This window comes from Eleginops maclovinus, chromosome 1, assembly GCF_036324505.1.
Source record: "Eleginops maclovinus isolate JMC-PN-2008 ecotype Puerto Natales chromosome 1, JC_Emac_rtc_rv5, whole genome shotgun sequence".
In the NCBI taxonomy this organism is placed as follows: domain Eukaryota; kingdom Metazoa; phylum Chordata; class Actinopteri; order Perciformes; family Eleginopidae; genus Eleginops; species Eleginops maclovinus.
This window is the reverse complement of record NC_086349.1, coordinates 20209901-20229947: the sequence shown is the minus strand read 5'-3', so window position 1 is coordinate 20229947 and position 20047 is coordinate 20209901. Positions and strand designations below refer to the sequence as shown.

Below are 20047 nucleotides of genomic sequence, written 5' to 3'. Positions count from 1 at the left end.
CAGCAGCAAAAAGTGTCTCTTGATAAGTTTGCAGGAAGGACTGCTGGCTCTGTGGTTTCTGGTTCCAGGGAAGAGCCATAAATGTTGGTAGATAATGACTTGACATGCAAAATCATACCAGTGACATTAGAATGTCTGTATGTGTTATGTTTACGCTTAAGGATGACAATTTCTTGAAACCAGCACATCCACTGTGTAGTGTGTCTTGCATTGTGTGGAAGCTGTTCATGTTATCGGTGTCAAAAAACATAAGCTGCTCTGTACTGCTCATTAGATGAAATTCGGGAAGTTGAAAGGCAGCCAGCATTATCTGAGAAACGACATGTAACTTTTGACAAACACATTGATAAATTCTCATTCTAAAAGCTTTTGTGTTTTGCATTGTTTGTTGTGTAACGTCACAGGAAAGAGACAACATACTGTTTGAATGTTCTTATTATATATGTTTGAAGCTGAGCATGCTATATGACATATATATATATTATACAGGTTTTATTTGGTTCTATGTCATGGAAAATTAGAATTGTTTGTTGTTCAAATAACATTTGTGTTATCCTGTTTCTTTCTCAAAAGAAAAAATATTTTCTTGATACAGATTTTAAAACTCAAATGCCATATTGTACATAAATTGACGTGATCTCCAGTCTATGTCAGTTTGGACAAACCAAGTAAAATAGCATCAAGTCAGGTACAGGGGAGATTCGCTGGTGAAATCAATGAAAGATGGTGAAGATTAATTCCTGTTTAACACACACACACACACTTAGAGCTTCCCAGGCTGGTGTGTGGTGTCCTCCCCCTCGCTCAGCCTCGTGAGCCCTGCCCCCAGCTCCTGACCCAGTCACCAGCATCCCTTGCTAACCTCTGTCCCTTTTTTCCCCATTCAGCAAACATCATGTATCACTGTCACCCTCCTCCTCCTCCTCCTCGTAGTCATCCCACCATCAGCTCAACGAAGAAGACCCCTCACACGTCCAGGCATCTCACCCACACACACCCCTCCCTAGTTTATGTTCCCCTCAGCTCCTAGTGAGCAGGTTGTAGGCGCGTGTCGGCCCTCACGTGTGCAGAGAATCGGGCCACAGAGTTGACTGTAAATCTGTCAGTAGAGGGTTGTCATGGAACGAAACGAGGGTCTTCTCATCACCACACCCCTCCATACGGGCGCAGAGAGATATTCACCCGTGGAGATTTAAGCCGTATTAACATTAAGTCGATCAACAGAAAAAGGAATGGCTTATAATTGTGACAATCAGTAAAATCAAAGAGTAGCCAAGGAAATAGATCTTGAGGTAGATTGTTCTTGCATTGGTTGATTTGGTTCAGTACCAATTTGGGTTTGTGATTGTAAACCTTTCGGAAGAAAATACAAAAGTGACTGAGGTTATTTTTGGGAAAGAAGATGGTGCTTGACATGAATCAATCAAAAAACCCAGACAACTTTCTGATGACTTCTTCAATGCAAGTATTTTTTATCAGCTTAAATCAGTAAAAGTCAAAACTGAACAATAGTAAAAATACTGCTTTCCTCTGACTGATATCACAGTAAAAGAAATGACCTTTTGACTGTTGCTAAGAGAAATCAGGACCACATGGATGGATAGGATCTAGGATGGACATGTTTTATTAAATGAAAATATATATTTTCCCCCTTTGAATAGATAAAAGTGTCTGCATAATACAATCATTTTAACATTATCGCAAAAAGTACAAACCTGTGCATTGACAAATATCAAACCATAAATTAAAATAAAAAATAATTGATAATAAAAAAAATTATTAATTGCAGCCACAAAACACACAGATTTAAATGTAGACACTAAGTTTAGTGTAATTAACTCGACCTCACATCCCTCACCTGTCACACACACTGACACACAAAACCATCTGCATCGCTTCCATTCAAACACTGTTTACACACTGAAGAGCAGACTGCTATTATCCAGTGCGAGCAGGTATTGTAGTAGGGCTGTTGTGTCATGCTCAAGGACGTGGTGCTTTCCATGCACACACACGCACGCGCACACACACACACACACACACACACACACACACACACACACACACACACACGCAGACGTGCACACTGGCTGGCTGTTTCTGGGATCAAACCGTGGACCTTCAGGGTTACAGTACATGTAAATGCACATGGCCGCGATGCTGCCCCCTGCAGAACTACAGTGAGACACATTAATAAGGATGAAGCAGATGTCAGGCGGGTGTATATAAAGGAGACTTAAGAGAGAATAACAGGAGCACAGCGACCATTCACTGTTTAACCTCACACATTTACAGGCAATGCGTGCCCCATTCAGTGCATGGACTTGCACACTGGAGACGTACAGTAGAGTCGTTTCACTTTTTATCGCTCAGCCGGTCCCGGTCAGGCTGACTGACAGACTGACAGTCAGCCTCGGCTGCCTTTTGCCGGATGGCATGTTTTTAACCACACATCCAGTAAAAAAATACATTCGTGACCCCTTTATAATGCATATGACACACACAGCAGAATATGTTTGCATGCACTTGGTCAACAAACGTTTCGGTGCAAATGTCCTCATGTTGCGACAGCGTCAGTCCCAGCTGTTGAACAGTTTCCTACCCACTATCGCGGACAGCCTGCGAAATAAAATAGTTAACTATCACCCTGTCTGTGTGCGGTTAAGCGTGAGGGTACGAGTGTTTAAGTCTGTATGCTCTCCCCAAAAACTTCCCGATGCTCTGTATCTTTCTGGAAACACTTCAAGTTTGTGCGTAAAACTGGCCAGCTTTGCGTGATCAAGTTAACTTAATCAAAAATCAGATCCGTTTTGCAGCATTAAGCTCACAAACAAACATGACACATAGCGAGCACTTCATCACCGCCTTGAAACAGGTTGGTAAATCTTCGCTGTCATGAACCAAATGACCATGCACTGTGCCCTCCGTGCCGTAGCGATGCCAATATTGTGTGTGCACTGACGCTGGGAGCAGAAGCCAGTACATTTCCGTCCTCTATCGAAATGCAAACCAAATGCAAAGTCCCGGTGAAATAGCTGAATGATAGCAAACACGCTGCATGAGCTTACCTTGTGGACGTATCGCTCTACCGGGTCGATAATTTCTTCTTTACACCATTAACTCTCCGCCATCTTCGGCACTGTTTGTTTAAATGGGAAACACTCCCGAAGCCCAAGAAGCCAGTTCTGTAAGTTGAGGCGCCGCGGTGGATTCTGGGTAAAGTAGTTCGTTACAGTGGAGCGCCGCGCTTTCGGCTGCTTCGTCCAACCCGGACACGGACTACAGGCTGGCTACTCAACCACAGGGGGCGGAGGTGGTGAAGGTAGGTGGAGGTGGGGAAACAGGCTGTCTCGTAGCCTACAGACGGATGTCAGCGGCGATACCGGAGCGGAGAGAGATGACACGGTGTGTATTTTCAGTCAAATGAACAGCAAACATGAACAGTTTGGTTCACGGCAGACTTTGCACATAGAAAAGAGGAAAACATGTTAGCCAGGCAGGGGGTGACAAAAGTAGACAGCCTTGAAAAAACTTGAGAGCAAATTAGGACGCGAAGGTCTTATCCTTATCTGACGATAACGATGAGTTGGTCCACTTGGATAAATAAAAGTCTTCTTAATGTGCCAGCAGGATTAGTTCCAAGACTTTAAAGGACAATACCTGCAGTCCAATTCACTATACATCTCACACTTTATAGATGCAATTTGCACAAATGTTGTAGTTCCGTAAAAGCCGTTCTAGGGAAGAGTGTTGCAAACTAGCATTCGCTATAAACACTGTGATACTTGCATCGGATAGCTGTTTTCAGTCTGTCAATGTATATTGTATCTGTCCCTGCCAAATAAACGATAAAAAAAAGTAAACAGTTATTATCATTACGTATTAATCTGCCTATTAATATCCAGATTCATTTATTTACTGTTTGTGTTGTCTTTAAATTTCTTGTTTAGTCAGAAATCCCACAAATATTAAGGTTAATATGATATAAAACAGGCAGTAAATCTCCATATGTGAGAGGCTGAAAACAGCATTTTCTTCAATTTTTTGTTGTTGTTGATGGAATATGCAGATGATGTGGACATGTGAGTAATGTGATTACTATATTTTGGTCTCCAGCCGGTACAGTTAATAACAAAAATCCCTAAACACATATACAAATTACACTAACCAATTGATATGACACCCATGTTAATACAATTACAAATACATATTCAATTAAACACTATAGTCAATGAAATTGGGTGAGATTTTATAAAATTATATTAATCAGTTTCTTGTCAAAACTCAGGTTAACCATCTTAATGAATACTAAAATGTCCCAACACATCCTGCAGTGCTTTTTTCCCCCAGTAGCCAGCTTTCTGTGAACTGGGTTTGTTTAACCGGAGGGACTGTGGCTCTTCAGGCCGCCTATCTCTTATAGATGAGGTCCATATGTGGACTCCATATGTGAGCTGGCAGGGTCAGCGTCGCGCAGTGACGTCTTCGCCTGGTGGCCTATGAACTGGGACGCGTCGGCACAGCGCCCTGACTGCTGCCAAGATATACAAGGCAAGGACTGATAGCACCAAAAATCCGTCACTATGGTGATGGGTGGTGGACAAGAGCACAGATACACACACACACACACACACACACACACACACACACACACACACACACACACACACACACACACACACACACACACACACACACACACTCTTGTTGTCTCAATGACAGTGGGAATGAAAGAAGATGAGAACAGGAAGGTGAGAGAGAAGCGAGACAAGATGATGAGATAGTCAAGGTTAGTTTAAGGCAGTTTCAGACGACGCAGAGACAAGATCACAGATAATGATAAATGGTGCCTATTGCCTGAAGAGAATGGTAGCTGGAAAAATACATAGGTGTTAAAGACACATAAAGTATGAAAAGGTGAGAGAAGAAACAAGTGTTGAGTTGTCAGTGTGATGAAGGAGAGGATGTACTGTAGCTTAAAGGAACATGGAGGGAGTGAAAATAAAGTAAAACTTTACCGGTTTGACACGGAAAGAGAGGGAGGGAGTTGTACAAGACGGTGAAGAATGTAAGAGACTGCGGAGAGTAGAAGATGTTGAAATAGGGTTGCAGAGAAGGCTTAAAGCAATTAGCCTCATGGGTCAGATATAATTAATCAGACAAAACTAAAAGAAGCGCTAAGGAGAAGAAAATGTGATTAGAATATAACTCAGAGAAAAATGTTCTTGGAAAGCAAAGATCTCAATAGTAAGATCTTTCAAATTAAAGTAACTACTATTTATGTGAAAAGGCAGAGGTTGTGTGAAATAACATTACTTGAAAGCTACTAATTTTCACAAAAGACATCAGATTAAACAAGTCTGTGCACTGTGATTCTGTAATACACACATTGAAACACTGAGGAACATACAAACAATTGATCTGCATTTGGGGAATAACAGAAGTGCAAAAGCAAAGAAACCTAATATAAAATGGAAAAATGTACAAAAGAAATATGAAAAAATACAAGTAATAAGTTTGTTGTTATGTCCGTTATGCAGGAATGAACAGATTTTGACAGATCCATGTGCATAAGATTGCAGGATAGAGGATAGTATAATAGAAAAGTATGAAGACTATGAAAGTTGGGTAATAACTTGCTCAATGTGAACGCCTGAAGCTCAAGTTACACGTGCCGAATCCATAGCGAGACACCACTCACACTGCAACATGCTGCACAGTGTCATGTTATGGTTCAGTGTAAACAGCTATAGACAGCATGACTAACCGCACTATAGAAGGTCTTTGAAAAATAGATCATCCAAATATAAAGCATTTTATCAATTTATCAAACCACATCCTGGATCCTGTGTAATGTAACATTTATGTAATTAGGGTTTCCTTCAAAATTAGCTGCACTTTTCTATACTGACAGTTTATTTTGTAAGTATATCTATAAATTGCCTTCTAAAGATTGGAAAAAGAAAAGGTTATACAATTATACAAATAGCTATTTTGGTTAAAGCATAAACCACCGGTGTGCTCCATTAACAGACGTCAGTTATTCTTTGGTTATTGTTATATATACTTATAACATACTATCTGACAAAATGATTCCTTCAGGCCTTTGCTTACAAATAATAACATCTGAATATATTCTTTGGAAATATTATCAGCTTTGAGAATATCTGCAAGCATTTTCTTAAATGGCTTTGCGGCTATTGCATTTTGGAGTGAAACCCTTTTAAGCTATTAGGCGTTTGATAAAGTCCAACGGTGGATAATTGTTTTTATATACCCAGCTAGCTTTAGGTTGCAGTTCCACTATATTTAAATCCACATTATTATGGTACTTATTGTTAATTATTTGGAAAATTCCATAGTGTGGCTTGAGGCTAAAAGAAAAAAGGAAATGGCAGAGACTGAAATGTAATGTGAAGAAACAGAGGCACGTACACGCAAATCCTTCAGAGTCACCTAACCAGCATCACACTCACTTCACAATTTGACTTGACTGTAATGCTTGAAGCTACAACAATGCACTCTTACTGCCTTGTATCAATCTGTAACGATTGTTAATAGTGTGGTCAGAAGATGATCTTTTTTTATTTACCAGCATGCAGTTTATTGTTGAGACAGAATTTAGGGGACTGCGGAGAGAGTTGTGGGAAGGTGAGAGGAAGAGGGAAGCTTTTTAAAATTCCAAACAGGTAGGAACGAGGCTTCAGGAGGGTAGTGAAACAGCACATACACACACACATACACACTGATTTGAGACATGTGGAGAGAAAGGAGGCAACCATATGCAGAAAATGCCTTTGCATGAAGAGCTGGAAGGATCAGTTGATAAATCATTTCAGAGAATAAAACAAAATGCATTAATTGAAATAAAAACATACTGCAATATTCCCCAATATTCCTTAGTCCCAGTTTTGTCTTAAAATAACTGGTAGATAAGTGAATGATTAAAACCTTTGTTAGTTGCATCCCTATGTGTGTGTCCTTATATGTGAATTTACACACTATGAATAATGAACCAGGTGGATACAAGTACTGTACACTTTAGTGCTTCCATATGATATATTTTCTTAATACTAGTTCCCACCGTCAGCAGCAAAATGGAGTGAAGTCGGAAGCTGGGGTGATGAAGAGGTGACCTTGAACACACACTTCCATGTTGGCTCATTAGCATTTGCATGTATATATAATGTATACAATTTTACCCAAAAGGGAAGATAATTAGACAAATTGAGGAAATAGTGGGAAAGCTAAAACTGGAGCCTTGGGAAATAATTAGTTTGTCATACTTATATGAATCCACCATATGCGCCTTCCTTATTTAGCCCTCTGCCTCCATTCCTGTTTGTGAAACCTACCTCACCATCATCCAATGCAAAATCAATACAACATGATTGAACAGATAAAACAAAAACGGGAGCAATTGTAGAATCACTGAGTGGAAAGCCCGAAGGGATGATAAAGTTGCTGTTTGGGAAAACAAAACCCTCAAAAAGGTGGCGGAGGAAATGAGTGAGAAGAGGGAGAAGATGGAGCTTGGCACTGTGTGTTTACCGCCACCGTGGAAGAGTGCACAGACTGAGTGTTACCAAGAGAGTTGAAGCAACGGAGGAACAGATGAGACTGTATAAACACACGTGACCCTGCTAGTGCTGTCAGCTGTCCCACTTACAGGCTGGGCCATGTGTGTGTGCATGCACATGCGTGTAGGTGTGTAAAGAGGCTGTTCCAGATACACAGTTCGATGGTGCACAGCCACATGAAAACACAAACACAGAAACATTCCACAGTGTCTAGAGGACAACAGAAATCATATTCTTTCCACATTTTTTGTTGATTTGTGTGTTGCCCATTGTGAACGCCTGAGGCTAGAGTGACACATGCGGACTCCATAGCAGAGTTCTTCAGTAGCTCACACTGCAACATGCTGCACAGTGTCATGTTTTGGTTTAGAGTAAATCTAGCTAGTTGAAAAACGTATCGTCCCAATATAGGGCATTTGATTCATTGCAATTCATTTAGTCATCACAGAGGTGTTATCAATCCAGTTTAGAATAGCACGCTGGAACATATTTGGAAGTGTGAAAAAAGTCTTTTAACACAACATCCTGATCCTGTGTGCACTCAGTTCAACATGTGATCTCATAATTTTCCTCAGCAGCTCTGGCAGGATCTGTTTTTTTAGAAAGAAATCCGTATGTTGGCCTTTGGTGTCTGCAATATGTTTTTGCATCTGGAGACCTATGAGAAAGATAATGGACTTTGCTGGCAGGAGACATTACTAGGAGTTGAGTGGCACTAGAAAGTAATGTAAAATCATCTGCATGTCTTCACGAAAGTTGGCCTTGCCTAAAGTTTGGTGATGTAGTGACTACTTAATGAACTACTTAATGAATTAGTGCAGGGGTCAAGTTAAAAGCTAAAAAAAAACTAGCCAGAAACTACTTACATTTTCTCACTCAATGTATTTTATTTTAAAAATTGTACAACATTTCATTAGATTGGTTGCTAATAGAAAAATAAGGTCAAACTGTTTATTCAAAAGAAGTGGTTGTTTAATCCACTTCTGCATTTTCCAGACTTTGGTAAGTTGTGTCCCTGTGTCATGTAAAAAGGTCACCAATGTTGAAGTAAATGCCAGAAAACAGTTTCATTGACATCAATTGAAGTGTGAGTGGGCTTTAAAACTTTAAGGTCAAATCCATTTGTTTTTGTATTATGGTCTGTTTTTGTTATTCTGCTTTTTGCCTGCTTCAATGTCCAATTTTTAATTATTTAGCTTTTTCCTAAGTTTGAAATGTAATTTGTTTTAAACGGATGTTGTTCCCCATCAAACACACAGATAAACATAATCACACCGAAAGCTTAGATAAGGAGAATATTAAGTAAACTGAAGGGGAAAAGTCATTAAATTAGTAGTGAAGCAGGATGAAAATATGCCTAATATTATCTAATTATACCTTTTCTTTTATCCCCTGGTCCTCCCATCCAATAGTTTTATCTCTCCTATTTCCTTCCCTGCGTTCCCTTTTTTTTTACCTTTCCCCTTTAAATCAGACGTCTGATCAAACTTGCCTGGCTCTGATGGGCACTAATAGGGTACTGGTCTCCTTTTCATAACACACACACACACTTCCCTCCATTACTCTGCTTCGTTCTACTGTAAATCAAAGCTCCACATTGCTCTCCGTCTGGCTCTTTTCCTCTCACTTCCTTTACCATTCTGTCTTCACGCCCTCCATCTGCTTTTCATTCCCATGTCTGTGATCTCTCCAGATGTTTCCACCCCTGCTACACTCTGTCCTTCATTGGTCCACACCTGCTCTATTGCTCACCTCGCACACTCCCCTCTCGTCTGCTCGCTCACAAATAGACGTAAGGTCACTAACGTCTTAGATCTCCATCGAGCATTATGGGTCCCTGCAAGTAAACCTGGCTGAGAAAGCAGCTGCTGCCCAATTTGCTCATCTGAGACAATCAATGACAATAACAGTGAGGGACAGCAATACGTCCAACAGATTACACGGACACACATTTACAAACACAAAGGCACACACACACACACACACATGCTCCAGTCCTGCTAATTGTTGGCTATTAGTCTGCAAGTCTGAGATTGCATGTCTTATTAAATACAGAATTTCAAATGAGCTCCGTTAAATAAGAAAGTACTCCCCTTTTAATGAAGCTAATTTATATGGAAATTACACATAATACTGACGATTCAGCGAGAGATTTATCCTCATTGGATGGAGGGGAGGAATTAAGAGTTAAAAGAAATAAAGAGTTGAATAATGATTTTTCTCCCTCGCTTTAGCACGTCCCTGCTGTCGGACTCTTTCTGTAAGTTTGCTTTCGAAGCACACCTCAGAGGGTTCAGGTCATGTGTGTTTGGGTTGGAGTACAGCCATCAGTGTGTGTGTGTGTGTGTGTGATGGAGAGCGTGTGTGTGAACTCCTGTCCTTGTGCTGACCCTGCAGAGCCCCAGTCTGCCTCTCTGGCTCCCACTGATCCATCATGCTGTCTGATTGCCCAGAGAAAACCCATTACTCTGAAACAAAACAACACATTAGCTGTGAGCTGCAGGTGTCTCTCCTCCGTGTTATGCTCATACCTCACCATCCATGGACGCTGTTGTCATGTTTGCAGTGCCCTTCTAATCAAATTACACAACAGTGGAGTTGAGGCCGAGGTCGCTCCCATCTGAATTTCACTCACATATTTGGAAAAACACATAATGCAAAACATCAGTTGCTTCATTCTGTGGGTTGACGGCATACTTAAGTCTGTTTAAGAGTGTTGAGCTGCATACTGTGTGATAAGACAACGTTTCTGTCTTTCTTACTCTGACTAGTGATTTATTAATGCAGGTCTGTATGCAGCTATGCCCCTGCAGACTGCTCATATCCCTCAGGCAAAAAGCTCAGCATTGCCCCCTGGTGGTAAGTAGCAAAGAAGTAGGATTCTGCAAATATTTTCTCACGTCCCCTGACACCATCCCTAATGGACAGTATAAATGAAAAACGTTTTTCAATCTATTTTGTATCTCAAATAAATAATTAAGAGAAATAGGTGAAAAGGTGAGAGGAAAGCCTCAAAAAACTGGTGCCCATCTCTGCTTTTAGTGCTGGTTCACCTCAGAATGGGATAATAGTTCATTATTTACTGGGCACTTACAAATTGCAATGTTTTTTTTTTTTTAAAGCATTAACTTTTTTTTAATACCAGGAGTTTTTATGGAGACAGTTCCAGTGCTCAACATGTGGGCAGCACTTAGTAGTTAACAAATATATTCAACAGGTTTGCGTAATGAATAAAAGCTTTATTCAAACATGAAATAAAAAAATAGTGACAAAGAAAAAAATTATCAGAACTCACGAGAAGTTGCATAAATATATACCATCAGAGCAGTTTAGGGACAACATATTTGAAAAGGAAATATATCGCAACATCAATAAACAAGCAGGAAAATAAAATAAAAGGATGATGCATAATGAATCAATAAATGGTGTCTGCGGTGCAGGCCTTTTTTTCCTCTTTTTTTTCTAAAGTGAGCTCATGATCAAATGCGTTAAAGATTGTTGCCACCTAGAGGTTGCTCAGAGTTAAATCATTGCAGCCTTTTATTGTTTTCAACAATTACAAAATGCACAGTTAGAAATAGAGCAACTCTAATTTGTAATTCATGATAATCAATGCAGAAACAGCCAAAGTGAGCAGTGTTATGGTGCTCTGACATGATGCATATTATGCAAAAAAGTGCATTCCTGTGAGATTATACAGGCTATTGTGTCTCGAAGCGAGGCATGGGGACATGAACTGCAGAGCGGCTCATGTTTCAGAGCCTTAATGTCTGCTGATTGTTGTCCAGTGTGACATCCGTCTAGCAAGACAAGTCTATAGATGATTTCACTCGGGCCTGTTATCACAAGCATTGAAGAATACCTGCAACAAACTAGAACGAACAAACTGACCATTTGCTCCGCTGATCATATATTTAAACTGTGTGTGGTGTACTTCACGATCATAATACATGTGAAATCTGCAGAGTACACCTGCAGCATATTGTTAACTGAGCACTGTTATACAATTGAGTTCACTTTGCTCTAATAAGGCCATGAAGTTAAACAAACCTGTAGGCTAAATAAATGTTTACAGTCATACCACAACGTATATCCACGCTAACAGTTCAGCAAGCTTCATTCTTATATAAAAAACAATTCATATCAATATGGATGCAAAACAAATATTCACACATGTGTACTGAACAACAGTGAATTTCAACAGTTTCCCCTCTATAAAAATAGCTTAAAAATCTGACACATATTTTAGTACAGTGTAGGGTTAGGTCAGTTTTTTTATCTTTTACATCTGAGACAGTTTAATAACAGGCTGGTACATAAGTCCTCTGCTACTCCTTTCCTCCTATGACACCGCCGTACTCAAGACAAAGGGCTTTAAAGACTGTCATCGATAAAGTACGCAAAAATGAATCGCATCTTAAATCGCATCCCTGCTCTGGACTAAGACTCCAAAGTCCGACGGTAGCAGTCGTTGCTGCACAGAGCTTCACATGCACAGTGGTTTAGTAGTAGAACTGGACTCCAGGTCCAACAGTACAATACGTGAGCTCCATAGCAATGTCAGGATCATTGAAAAGGTGAAGCAGGAAGGACAGAACATGCCACATTTGGCAAACAGTAAACACAGAATCTCTCTCACACAGGAAAAGGGTATCTAATGGGCAGAGACATTAAACACATAAGCATTTAGTAACCCATAACCTATAGGAAATACACCAATCCACAATAGGGCTGCACAATATATTGTTTCTTTTTAAAAGCGATTCCGACTTTACGCAAAATACTGAAAGGGAATTTTTGAGTTACTTTAAAGAGTATCAGTGGAAATCGATTTTAAAAAGTAATCATCCGTTTTTTAATTTGTTCCTTTTAATATTGTTCAATAAAATGTTCTTTCATATTGTTAATTTAACAAGCAATTTGTTGTGTTTTAGCACTGATAGCACCAGGAAGGCATAATGAGAAAACCCTTGGTGTCTGTTTATTCATTGTTAGTATTGTGGCGCGATATTTAAAAAAACGTCATTGCATATCACCTTTTTCCCCTATACTGTGCAGCCCTAATCCACGACTCAGCGGTACACACACAGAAGCGTGTTGGAGACTGAGACCAACAAAAGTGAACTTAAGGAAATGATTGGTTAATACAACACAGGGCAGGAGTCAATCAACGGATTGTTACGTTTCATGCACTGCACACAGGCAATAATTATTTTACGAGACAAGCAATAAACCTGGTTGTCATCACCGCCATCATCATCATCACCATCATCATTCACTTTCACGCCCAGTTAAATCACATAGGCTACACAGTAGGTAAAACAATACTGTACACACATACACACGACTAAGTGCACAGGCACACAAACACATCCCCTTACAAACACACCTCCCAATGCCCCATGGGATGTAACTTATACTTAAGTGGTGGATAGCGTTCCCCCTGATACCCGAGAATAAGAAAGCGAACAGAGAAGGCAAACAGAACGCAACACAAGCAGAACGAGTGATACAAACCACTGACAGTATAAGGACACTTGAAGAAAGATTGTACTGTTTGGATTAACTAAACGCAGTTGCTATGTACCGCTGTGTTTGCTGGTTATAGCTTGTCAAAGCATATTAAATAATAACTATGTGTAGTGTATGGCAAAAATAAATTACTTAGTCCTCTTGCAGCAGTTGTTAAAAGGCCACTGAATGCTTGTGTGTGTGTGTGTGTGTGTGTGTGTGTGTGTGTGTGTGTGTGTGTGTGTGTGTGTGTGTGTGTGTGTGTGTGTGTGTGTGTGTGTTTGTGTTTATGTGTGAGAGACTGCAAACTCAACAGCAAAGGTGGAAACTAGCCGTGAAATCTTTAGCCTTAAACTGTCATGCATTGACATTACCATATAAAGGACTGAATCGCAGTTTCGTTTCTTGATCAAGTTTCCAATCATGCCATTATAAAGATTGAACTGTATGCATACAGTATAGCATCACAGATTACACTGCAGCTTCCTCTTAGTAAGTCACCAAACATGGACGAGCCTCCTGGAATAGGGAGAAGCTGATTACCATGCTAGTGTGATTAAAGCAAATGACAATACAGTACCTCCATCCTGTAACATGTTGGATTTCAAAGGCAGAAGCTGTCAAATAATGTCAGTAAATGATCAAAGAGTTAAGTACAAGCTTCAGTTTTCTGGCTGCAAATATGCTAAGGACCTAAATAGCACAAGTACTCTGCTGGAGCAACTAATTTAGCATAGTTTCCTGACAACAGAATATCAGAGTGCTGTCTTACACAGAAATAAAGGCTTTATTTTGAGATTAGAGACAGTGGTCTGTTTTTTTAAGTTGAAGTAAATAAGGCCCAAACTTAAAAATGACACCCCGTACTGTAAATCCATACATTAACACTTTGTTGACCTGAAGTTAAAATTTGCTTCTTGAGTTACTTTGACGTTAACTGATTCAATGGGATTTTGTGGAGAGCGACTCAGCTTAAAAGTACCCAGCCAGTGACTGTCATTTTACACAAAAGGACACTTTGAAATCTTTCCTCTTAAAGCATCAAACCCAGCACTGTCCTGCCAATGTCCCATCTGCAGAAAGCCGAAATGAATAACAACATTTCTAGCAGACGGTAACACTGGACTTCTCCAAGCCCCAAAGGGACAGTTGTATGATAAGGTTTCTTAGTGCGCTTAAACATTTGTTTAGGAGAGAAGTCGACAAAATTAGAAGTTGTATAGAGACATTATGTCACATTGTCAGATCTCCCTCACTCAGTTTTTTTTTTCTCCAATTCTTCCAGCTCTATGAAGCTTTGGCTTTTCTTGCCCGTGGCGACGTTTTATCTTCAGACTTCACAACTCCATTTGCAGCACCTCCTGACAAGACAAGTGATTAGAAACATTCCTGATGAAAGCGATTCCAGATGTATGCGTTCAACAATGACAAATATTAATAAAACAATCTGAAATGAGACAAAACTTTTTTTTTTTCTGAAAGGATGCTTAAGTGTCGTAAACACTCACCCCTTGTAGGCTCCCTCTTTTGAGGCTTGCTCTTTGGGCTGACTGCCTTCTTCTTTGATGCCTGGTTCTGGCTGTGCTCCCTCCACTTTTTCAACTGGAAGTTGATGAATTTCCACATCATCCAAGCCTGTGTCAGGCAGATAGCTGCCAGACAAGTCATCCTGGTGGGTGAGGAAAATGTATTTTAAGAACTACTCAAGTTAAGGTGATTTGAATTGTGAACAGGAAGAAAAACTTTGAGTTAGCTAGCTACGACATGTTCAAATCTCTTCCTGTCTTCTGCACTTGCCTTATGGTGAGCACATTGAAGTTGCCTTCTGCTAGAGAAAAGCCCTGGTTTTCTGTACGGGGCAGCCCAAAGCCAAACGTCAGAACTGATAGAGTGAGGGTGAGGAGGCGGGCAATCACAAAAAGTAGCGCCCACAGAGTAAAACTGAAAAGGAAACAAAAAGACAAGAAGGTTGTTGAAATCAGAAAGATGGAATTTGCTAATTTTGAAAAGAAATAACAGCTTGATTGTTAGATGAATTAAAGCATTACCCCTTCTGCTTGTTCTCATCACTGAAGTAGAAGAGACGTGAAGCGTGGAACAGGAGCTCCACCAGGTAGTGGGGGACCAGCAACACCAGGCCCAGTCGGTGGAGGCTAAACACACCGGGGACAAAGAGAGAGGGATGAAAACACAGAATTAACCAAGATCTCAGCACATGAAGAAAGAGAAAATACAACACTGAACAGCATCAGATACAGATACTATACTTTAAACATACTTTATATAATTTCTTACAGAAGACGGCTTTGATCCAAAAGATATAACACTATTTTATCAGTGACCTACATTTTGGATTTCATATCACTCACTGGGCTTTTTCCATTCATTAAAGTACAGCTGAAAGTATACAGGGCTCACAGGTGAAACACAAAAAGTCAGCTGACCCAACTTTACGGTTAAAGCTGATGTTTATGGTGTTGTGTGAGAACAATAAAGAAGTCTAACACTGAGCAACTCCTGAGTATAACTTTGGAGAAAAAAACCGAACAATAACTTGAGTATTCTTTTATAAACTTTCCTGCAATAGCAAAAATTAACACAGTTTTATCATTACACACTGGTTTGAAACATTCAGTTATCTTCCAATTAAATTATATTTATGCGAGATATAACTAGGATATGCTTCTTTATTTCATTCTAAGTGGATGGCGTGAGAAAATGTAATTACTCCACTCACTTTAAGACGTAGGCACCAGTGATGTGGACAACATAAAGGCAAATGTAATAGAGCTGGCGGGGGATGTCTTCCTATGAAAATAAAACAAAGGAGAGACAGTTTGTGTTAGTAACAGCAGGAGCATCAGTTACCTCAAAGAGCACAGTTTGTTTTAAAAGGATCACAAAACATTTTATCATATAGATTCAAATATTTTTTTTACTGATCAGCGAATGATTCTTAAGGAGCAATGGTTTCTTCAAAGACTGCAACCATCAAAACACAGACAATTAGCAACCCTTAGTTTTTAAACTATATGATACATTTTCTATGTAATTTATGCCTTAACATCTACTTGGCTCTCAAATAACGTCCATACACACATACAATCCCTATCAATGAAAACCCTACGACACTCATGCATTATCCAACAAACAACAGAGTAGAGAAAGCTTCTTTGCCAGCTTCTGCAGGCTCATTAAACCAACAAACTATTTACATCTTGAGTATAGGGTATCTGCAACAATAGTGTTTTTGTTTAAGGTATTCCTAGCTCAGACAAACTCCACACTGCACATCAGCGCAGTTGTCAGCTGATTCATCATGGAGGCACATGAGAATGCCAGCTGCGATTAGCAGCAGTTAGAGGGGACAATAAGTGACTGAGGTATAAACAACTGCATTCAACAAACTGCAGAGGCATTACACAAAAACGTCTCCCCTACTTCCTCTGTTACACATGATTACAATGTGCTACCTGACATCTGCAAAACAAGACTGCTGATATACATAAATAAGTTTCTTTCAAGTACAAAGAACCTTTTCTTAAACAACTCTTACCTTTCGTACTTTTTGAAAGTACAGTTCAGGAAGTGCATGGAGCCAATAGGCAATTTGGCAAATGTAGAAGAACTTGACCTGAAAACTACACAGAGGACAGGTTGTGCAGAGGAGAGAGCCTGGGTGTTATTTCGTCTTGGGCAGAAGTTCATATCATATTAATGAACAACAGACAATGCTGTGCATGGTGCAATGTTCTGAACCTTCTATTAAAATACAACGAGATGCGCAACAAATGGCAAACAAAATGACATCTATGATTTTCACACATGTGAAAGTTAGAAGAAAAAAGGAAGTTGTGTTTTAGATGAATCCCATTACAATTCAATTAAAAACAAGTAAAAGCATTCATTCAAAAAGTAAGGGCTCAAACTGTTAAATCTCAAAATTACCTCTAAATGTAAAAACTCCCTCAGTAGGAACTACATTTTTTGTAAATGTGAGCTTTAATGTGTCAGTTTGTACTTACACCATGTGAGTGTGAGGGTACCCCTCCCATAAGAATGTAGGATTTGTTGCAAAGTCCTCCTGTGGAAGAAGAGACAGGACATCAGATACAGCCTAATGCATGCTGGGACAAAGTGTTTCTTTGACTCCTGACGGCCGTACCGCTGTTAGGATGCTGCAGCCCCAGATGAAGGAGAACAGGTAGAACGCTGCGAGCTGTCCAGACTCGTTGAACTTGCTGTGTTTGGTTTTTGACAGATGCAACCTCCTGTTCATTTTCTGTAAATTAAACAACATATAACACAAGGTGAATGCATAGATAAATCACGTTGGGAACATTTGGTTCTTCCTTTTCTTTTTTTGAAGTGTGCATCCCTCTTTTAGTGAGTCACATCTCATTTCAAAACAAAGATATTGCTACATTAAATTCCACATTTGACATATGAGGGAAAAGGGTTTAAGCATATAGAGCTGCCTGTTACTGAGTTACAGCTGTCATGCTTCAAAATGAACATAATTAGCATCAATGAACAAGCGGAACATTTCAGCAAGCAAAATCTAGACTTATCTTTAGAAGAATTCAATCTTTGTTGAAAGTCCACAAAAGGTATTTATTTTTGGAATAAAATAATAATGATATCCACTAGGAACTGACATCAAAGATAAAAGATATCAGGTAAAACATGAACATATTTTTGAGTTATCATTGTTTATTCCGCATGCAGCTGGAAGTATTTGATGTGATATCTTACAAGCATCTATCCAAGCCTTAGTCATAGACCAGAACAGAGCAAACGCATGAGTGTCATTTGATGTTTTTGAAATGAAAAACGATACCAATACATCTGACAGTGTGCAAGCTGACAACGCAGAGGCAGAGCCATATGTCATCACAGCTTCTGTTTCCCTCATGACATGTTAATACACAAAGGTAAAAAGACAATAAAAAACAATGCGAGCCAATATTTAGGCTGCCGAGTTTGTAAATTGATGTACTCACGTCGAGAATATATTCTTGTATCAAGGCATGAAGGATGACTGCAATAAGCAAATAAAAAAACACAGTGGCCACATCTTTAGGGCCATACTGATACAGGTTCACTGGATCACTTCTCTCGTCTGAAACAAAGGAGAAACACAAAGTGAATGCCTAAACAATGTATGAAGAGGAAGAGTAATCAACCAAACTGCTGAGCATTTATCCAGAAATCAGATGCAGGGTAATGCAGTTAACTTAAGATTCAAACATGTATTATCATGTCATATGTATTTATGCAATGAAGGGAAAACGTAGGTCATAGGTTCCTCAACATTGTGTACTAGTACTTAAAAATTCAGCTCACCAAGAACTTGTGTTACATTATACTGGACTGTGATGAACATGATGGCAAACTTGGCTGTGACCTGAAAAAACAAAGAAAGAAACAGGATTAATGGGGACGATTCTGAGTCAGATGAAAGAGTTTGTCCCTGACCATGGACATTTTTCAAACAAAGAAAGCCAAGCCTTTGGTTAATAAACTCACACAGAAATAAACATGGGAAGTAACTCGTACATGTTTGGTAACACTACTCTGCACAATAGCTGCCCACTGCTCCTAGTACTAGGATAGGTTAAATGCAGAGGACCAATTTCACTGAGTGTGTGCTCTGCTGTGTGCATGTATGTGACAAATAAAGAGGGTTTCATCCTCCGATTCTTCTATCTATCTATCTTAGGTGTGATAACCTTCTTCAGCATGCGGACATAATCATAATTTCATGCACATACAGTTTTTTAGATAAGTAAGGATGCCTGTCGTGTCATTGCAACATCCTGAACTCACTGATACTTGTAAATGGGATCTGTGAACATCCAGGGGCTAACTGCATGGGCTCAAGCAAAATTAGTTATTTTGTAAGGCTCACTTTCGTTGCAACAATGCCTCTAACCCCCAGTTAAGGTATTGATAATATGTATCTTATAGGTAAATATTGACCAAGAGTAAATCTGATCCATTTAAACAATATTTCCAGTCTGATGGCTGAGTTTGGGTGTGGACAGGTCAGTGTATTGTTCCATTTAAAGTCAGCTATAATTTACCTATCCAACCAAAGGGCTGGTATTCAAATGTGTAGCATGTAGGCAGACATGGCTATGTTGTTGCCAAAGGCCAGATACATGTATTGATTTCCTTAGGAGGCAATGCATTAGCCGACTGATAAAATGACCTGTTAGCTTTGCCAGTGGGCCTCCTCGCCATCTTCTTTGGCAATCAGTGAGACACATGAGAAGGGAAGGAAAGAGACACACTATCGCCCTGCCCCTGTAGTGCTGCTGTCATGTCAGCTAACGATAGTTAGCAGCAGCTAATATCACTCTGCTAATCACAGCTCCTGTCCAAGCACACAGTACCTCGAACATCAGGCCGAGGAGGATAATCATGGCTAAACAGGACACCATGTCGGCGTGATTCTGGATCACAAACTCATGGCTCAGCACCGGCGGGCTCTTGTTCTTCTTACGGAACCCCATGGTTCACCGACTCGGCTCTCCCTTCTCTGGCTCCGGGCTTCAGGCTGCGTTAGCTAGCTCTCCCCTCCCGCTGCACGGCTGCTGTTGGTGGCTTCAACGGTCCCAAAGGACGGCTGTTTGCTGGTCGCTGGACGCAGAGTGAACCGCTGCTTTTACAAACAGTCATGAAGATGCATCGCACCAAACTAAACACTACAGCACAACACCCACTTTCCTCTGCCTGGTAAAGTCAGATGACGGGTCCTCCCACTTCAAAGCCCCATTCATGAACCGCCCAGTGGCATTGACGTAGAAGGAGAACCCAGGCCCGTGGTGCGTTCAGGGATTCTTTATGTTTTAACACTCAGAGAATATCAGGACATTCCGATGTACAGTTTCATTATCTTAGTGGATGATTGGGGTGGCCTGTTACCACCCTGAAGTGAAATGGGTCTTTGA

At 40.1% G+C, this 20047-nt stretch overlaps 2 protein-coding genes across 2 annotated transcripts in view; both read right to left on the bottom strand.

The window, feature by feature from the left end:
* LOC134873460 (nuclear receptor coactivator 3-like) overlaps positions 1-3164 on the bottom strand; it is a 54816-nt gene extending 51652 nt beyond the window's left edge. The window contains exon 1 of the mRNA XM_063897114.1: positions 3069-3164. The gene's annotated coding sequence lies outside the window, so the exon portion shown is untranslated. The remainder of the gene's footprint in view (positions 1-3068) is intronic.
* A 7640-nt stretch (positions 3165-10804) lies between these two features.
* zgc:113278 (Translocating chain-associated membrane protein 1-like 1-like) lies at positions 10805-19865 on the bottom strand. The gene is made up of 11 exons (XM_063886309.1): positions 19490-19865; positions 18438-18498; positions 18095-18213; positions 17257-17373; positions 17117-17175; positions 16648-16732; positions 15829-15899; positions 15140-15244; positions 14889-15032; positions 14600-14760; positions 10805-14452 (listed from the first exon to the last, which is right to left on the bottom strand). Exons 1-11 carry the CDS (start codon positions 19607-19609, stop codon positions 14379-14381), a joined length of 1116 nt encoding a protein of 371 aa, XP_063742379.1. The 5' UTR covers positions 19610-19865; the 3' UTR covers positions 10805-14378.
* Positions 19866-20047: the final 182 nt, after the last annotated feature.

What these genes read in the sequence shown, in the direction of transcription:
- zgc:113278 (XM_063886309.1), bottom strand. Translation starts at nt 19,609, where the DNA reads ATGGGGTTCCGTAAGAAGAACAAGAGCCCGCCGGTGCTGAGCCATGAG. An exon ending in TACCCTCACACTCACATGGT is followed by an intron (nt 16,733 to 17,116) that starts GTAAGTACAAAC and finishes TCCTCTGTGTAG; the next exon opens with TTTTCAGGTCAAGTTCTTCT. An exon ending in GATGAGAACAAGCAGAAGGG is followed by an intron (nt 15,033 to 15,139) that starts GTAATGCTTTAA and finishes TTTCCTTTTCAG; the next exon opens with TTTTACTCTGTGGGCGCTAC.